Source organism: Sarcophilus harrisii, chromosome 3 (genome assembly GCF_902635505.1).
Source record: "Sarcophilus harrisii chromosome 3, mSarHar1.11, whole genome shotgun sequence".
Taxonomy (NCBI): domain Eukaryota; kingdom Metazoa; phylum Chordata; class Mammalia; order Dasyuromorphia; family Dasyuridae; genus Sarcophilus; species Sarcophilus harrisii.
This window is the reverse complement of record NC_045428.1, coordinates 444,849,522-444,855,521: the sequence shown is the minus strand read 5'-3', so window position 1 is coordinate 444,855,521 and position 6,000 is coordinate 444,849,522. Positions and strand designations below refer to the sequence as shown.

Genomic DNA, 6,000 nt, shown 5'->3' with positions numbered 1-6,000 from the left:
TTACCTGGCTTAATTTAGTTTTACAGAAGAGAAAGCTGAACCTTCCAGGTCATTATTTGTCGGTGATCACATATTTGGAGAATCAAATATCAGAAAATTATAGTTCACTTTGTATATATAGACTATAAATATGAAAAGAGGGGCTCTGAGAGATGATGTGCAAAACCAGTTGCAGCACTAAGATCTGGATCCAGGCTTTTTGGTTCAAACCCTAATGCTTTTTTTTTTTTTTTGTCATAAAATACCAAACAAAACATGGCAGTCTAGCTTTAAGGATGATAAGGAAAATGTCTTTTCTTCATTAGCCATTGTGGGGGAGTGAGGGCAATTATTGAAATTTTTCCTTTCTTCCCTGTAAAGTTAATGAGTATACACACACACACACACACCCCTTCCAAATCATGACTTCCCCATCTTGGTTTTGACATATTTGGGTCAGCATAAGAAATTAAATGGGAATTTCTCCAGAATTTTGCATAAGCTGCAGGTAATACTTGAAGGCCAAAAGATGACAGAATACATGTATGTGTATGTGAAGAGAGAATAAAGCCTAAAAATTTTATGTAGATTGAGGGGCCATCTGTAGAATATATAATAATGATAAGCAAAACTTTCAAAAATTCCTTGTTTATAGACATATTATTAAAAAAACATAGTTCCTTTAGCACAGATATGTCCAAATTCCTTTGGAATTTGGTTCATAGACCTTGGGCCCATCTTCCAGATTTTTGAATATTTTATCATAGAGGAACCTGAGAGTTTCTTAATTGAGAGTTAAAGCAATTGGCAGGATAAATTAATAAGGGAACGCTTTCACAGGAGGAATGGACCAAAAAAACCTCATTGAAGGTAGGGATAATGTGTGATAAACTAGGAATAATCAAATTGCTTTCTTAACAATAACTAGGAGTTTACAGTCATCATTCTTCCCCTTTTATATCAGTAAGACAGTTATTGATGTCTTTCCTCCATTAAATTGTAAGCATTAAGCCTACAGAGTTGTGTCTATCTTTGTAACCCCCAAAAGTGTATCAGTGCCTTGCACTTAAACGCAATGTCCTGTGGAAATGAATTAACCTATTTTCAAGTTGATCAAAATCATGAATATGCAGAATTTAAAAAATATATATTTAGTTTACATTGTTTGGTGAAAGCCCTAAACAAGCAGAGTACAAGCTCAGCGCAACAAATAAACACTGGTAAGATTCTGAATATGGGTTCTCTGATGGACAGTATTACTTGTCATCTCATTAGTAGGTGAGTCTCTTGATGAATTTTTTCAATTACAGAAACCTTCATACAACAGAAACATAATTACGTGGTTGTGATATGCATTGATGGAGGAAATCCTCTATGCTAATAAATCATGGTTCTTTTAAAAGTATTTGGTAAATATGACTTTTGGACAAAGACAATGTTAAAATTTTTAATTTTCTGGAGTTCATCTTTATTTAACAAAAACATAAAACATTGTTTTTGGAAGGAAAAAAAGGAACTTAAAATGTTTTATCTTCATGTTAATTTTTCTAAACCGCTCAAGAAGCTTAATGTAAATATTTAACATAAATAATGGTCTAATGTTACATTTGTGGAAAACTATACACATGAGTTATGATACAAGTAAAAATATGAAGACACCAAAACAAAATGTATTTAAAATCTGTTTATATAAAAGCATTTAAGGAAAAAAAAAATTTCAAAATATTACAAGTGGCCATATTTTCCTTTTAAGTAGGAACAGTCATCTGCAATCATATACAAATATAAACTTGACATATTTCATGGCTCTGTTGATCCATACAGATTTAAATACAATACTTTGCTCTTTTACGTAACATAATGATGTAAGATGAAGTCATTAGAAAAATATGGACTTTAAAAAACTTATTTAGAATCCAGGTTGAAAAATACATAATATAGACAAGGAACACAGATTTTATTTCTACATATTGTCTAAAAATCATAATGAAGTATTGGATAATGGTCCTTATTCTGGCCAAAATGTCATGAATTAGAGTGAATATGTTATATGCTCTGCATGTATTATGATGTACAGCATTCGATTCTATGGCCTAGGTAAAAATGTAAACAGTAGAAATCTGAAGGACACTATCAATTCTTAGGTCCTAGCAATTTAGAAATCCTAACACTACTTAACTTGTCTGCTTTAGAGATTAATGTGTAAAAATCCCAAATGCTCAATGTGTTGAGTAAGTGATACTGTAAACATGGTCAAAATCAGCTACCTTGTGGAAACAAAATTCAAGTAACTGTTGTTGCATATTTGATTTAAGATGATAATGATCATTTATTTATGTTAACTAAGATCACTACATATGTAAAAATACATTAAAAGCAGACCCCCTACACAAAGATAAACCTGGACTTTTGTAAACATGTTCAGCTGCTCTTTGGTTTCATGTAGTGATACTGATAGGATGCTGAATATCTAGTTAAATTTAAGATACATTTGTTAACTGAAAAAAAAAATCACTTGGAATTCAATTTCAATTTTATTTTCTTCAATTCTCATTCTTTTAATCAAAGGGAAAAAAATACTTTTGATTTGTAAACAGATAATCATTTCGAAAAATTTGTCTTCTTGAAAGTGATTACATTATTAGTTAATGCCAGAACAAATAAAGATATAGCAGCCTTCCCTAAACCAATCTACTCACTGTCCCTGATTTCTTCAGTACTGGGTCATTAGGAAACAGGCACATCTTTAGTCAAATTTTACTCCAGAGTGGTGCTAATGTGTTGATAAAAAATTGAGATATTTAAGATCAGATCACACATGCTGGTAAGTCAAAACCAAACTATACAAGGCTTGCTTACACTAAGGGATGGGGGAATGAAACTTAACGTATCTATTGAAGTAAAAGGATTTGAAAGAGATACCAAGCACCATAAAAGTACCTGTACAAGTTGGATGATGAAAAACATGCAGATCAAAGATAAATCTAAATATGAAAGGCCAAACAATGGACAGAAGCACCAGTAGAGAATATTTCTGATTACAATCAAATCATTTTAACATTTACTCAATTTATAGATATCTAAAATAGATGCTGTTAGATTAAACTAGTTGGTACATTTGTCTGGTAATGAAGTTCCTTTCACCTCTTATTTAAGAATGATCCAAATTTGAGCAAAGCCTAATAAGACTGAAAAATAAATAGGACATAAATTAGTAATACTCTAGAGTTTACAAAATGGATTTTTAAGGCTTATTCTTTTTGTTTGCAGGAAATTAGATAATTTTGAAAGCCGATATTAGTTGAATAATTCAAAAGTTAGATAAGTCATCTAAAAAGTAAGGCCAATATATTTAGTAGTAATGCTAAAATATAGAATTAAATAGCATTTAAGCTGGTTAAGCAATTTTGGAAGCATTTACCAAACAATATAAGTAGGCTTTTTTGGGGGGGGGCGAGGGGGGGTTATATGTGAGACAACTTTCTAAAATCTATGTTTAAATAAATTAATAAGCTTAAGCTTTTAAAAACTTATTACCAGAAACAATGAGTACTTTTTGCCTCAGGACTGAGGAAGTATCTGATATTCTAAACTTTGGAAAATAGCTGCAAGGATTACCATGCTATTTCCATTTAATAAATATATGTTAAAGAAGATGAACCCATAACCTATGTTCCTTATATTTGGAAAGAAACACCTCCAAAAAGTTATCCAAACTACAAAGCTAGATTTCATTACTTAGAAGTGGGGAATATTATGTTGAAGTGGTAATGGACTATATAATTTAGATTCTATTTCCTGAGGTTGGCTAGTTTCCACTTTGTTAATGGAATAGAATAATTTCTCTTCATAATTTTATAATTTAAATGGAATTTAAACAACAACAAAACTTTCAATGTATTACATTCTAAAAAAAATTGGGGGAAATGTCACAGGCCTTGGTCCTCTATCCACTGTGTTCCCATATTACTAAAAAGATATAAGAATCTTCACGTAGCAAATGTACTTCAGAGTTTCCCTCCTTGTACAAAATCCCCTTAATATCTCCAGAAAGCCGAATGAGGCTAAAAATTTTTTAGCTCCATCCACACTGCCAGGTTTCCATTAAGCTTAGTCATATGCTACTCTGCATAGCATATGATGATGATCTATGAGTGTTGTCAAAAATTAATGATTGTAGTCAGGTATTTCAATTCCTTCTAAGTGGTACTTCACAACCACCAATAAAAAAGGCCTTTGTTAAAAATAACAGTATAAAACTATTAAAAAACTTGCAAATGCTCAATATAAAAAGCAAGATACTGTGTAATTGTATTCCTTATACAGTACAAATCTTCAAGAAGAATGCTATTCTTACTAGTGAATTTCAGCCATGTATAAAGCTGCCTGAACCTTTCCCTCCTTCCTATATCAGAATTCTATTTGCTTTTTTCCTGGAGTAGCAATTTTTATATATGTATGTTAAGATAATTGTGATGTTTATTCATGCTTTAAAGGAGAAATTATACACTAAGTTAAATATCTGGTGTGATAAAACATACTATTGCATTTTATGAAGTAATTATTTTTTTTAAAAAGTCAAGTCACTTTCGGAGCAGGATAAGTCAGTGTTGCATAAACACACATTTAAGGTTCTTAAGGCATCTGTCTTATTTCCTGCTCAGCAGTAATGTTTATGAGCATCAACTTATCTGTACAGAGACTCCATTTTCATACATCTTATGTAATATTTGATTCGTTTCATTCCACTGATCAGTTCTTCCAAATAAAATATAAAAAAGAATTCAAGCAGAATATGTTGCATAAACCTATTAAAAAACAAATGATTGGTACTTGATTAAAATTTTTTATTTTATATTTTATTAAAATATGAGTAATCAGGTTCTGAAGATAGACCTTAAGCTAGGTCTTCTGACTTCCCATCTGGTGCTCTCTCCACTATACCACACTGCTTCTTAAGAACCCAAATCACATATGTTAAATAAAAAAAATCACCTTGTTCTTAAAAATAGGGACTTCTATTCCTTAGCCATACTTGTGTATATATGGAGAGAGGAAAAGAGAAAGGGAGAGAGAAAGAGAAAGAGAAAAAAAAAGCTCTCAGGATTCAGTTTAGTGCTTAAACAATTTTCATTGTCAAGATATTGCTACTTATGTTTTGACAAATGTTTTTGGCTGCAGTTTAAACTCATTTCCTAGAATTTTTTTTGTTCTGAGAACATGAGAGACAGTTGATCAGCATACTTTATATATATTCCTGATTCCTAAGCAGAGTAAGCCATCCTTGAACCTTATTATCTTGAACACATTAAATGTTATCCCTTATCAATCTTAACCATTTTTATTTACTTTAGTAAATGGCTCTTGTTTCTTTTCTAATTGTGATTAAGATGAAAAAATGGCAAAAAATTACTTGTTATTTAAATAGTTAATGAATTTTTCTAACAGAATTTAATTCTCTCTATACAAAATTAGATTATTTTTATGAGTTTTATTAACCAATCAATTAACAAATTTTGAGGACTTGAACTCCAAGAAACAATGAAGAGTTTGTAAAACACAAAATGTAAAACATTTGTAAAACAAATGCTCAGGCTAGGCTACTGGTAATAAAAAAAACTTTTCATGATTATATGAAAATCAACTATTTTTGTGATTATGAAATGTGTACATAACTTCATTTCTATAATAAAAAAATTGCCTCTGTGTTAATCTTACCTTACTCTCATTCAAGTGTTAATAGACCATCAACTTTCTATTGAAACTGTAACATGGTTCTTCATCCCTAAAAGCAGATTGCCACAAAAAAAAAAAAAAAAAAAAAAGTTACTCCATTTGGAAACTAGAAAAGAGACTTCAAAAACCCCCCACAAAAATACCCTGTTTTTATATGGCACTCAAAGGTATAGCATCCTCAGCTTTCTAGAAATGGATATATCCAGAAATAAGAAACAGATCAAGAAATGAAATCACATTTTTGCTAATAGTTGTGAAAATACAAGCTATATTTCAGGATACTGT

At 30.7% G+C, this 6,000-nt stretch overlaps 1 protein-coding gene across 4 annotated transcripts in view; it reads right to left on the bottom strand.

The window, feature by feature from the left end:
- Nucleotides 1-3,250: 3,250 nt before the first annotated feature.
- The window catches only part of ZDHHC20 (zinc finger DHHC-type palmitoyltransferase 20), a 77,539-nt gene continuing 74,789 nt past the window's right edge, over nt 3,251-6,000 (bottom strand). For all 4 annotated transcript variants that reach the window (XR_004233146.1, XM_031960798.1, XM_031960797.1 and 1 more), the window contains 2 exons: nt 5,698-5,764; nt 3,251-4,787 (listed from right to left, as the gene is read on the bottom strand). Coding sequence is in view for 3 of the 4 variants with exons in the window: in XM_031960798.1 (XP_031816658.1) it covers nt 5,727-5,764 (38 nt within the window). In the remaining variant the exon portion in view is untranslated. The remainder of the gene's footprint in view (nt 4,788-5,697; nt 5,765-6,000) is intronic.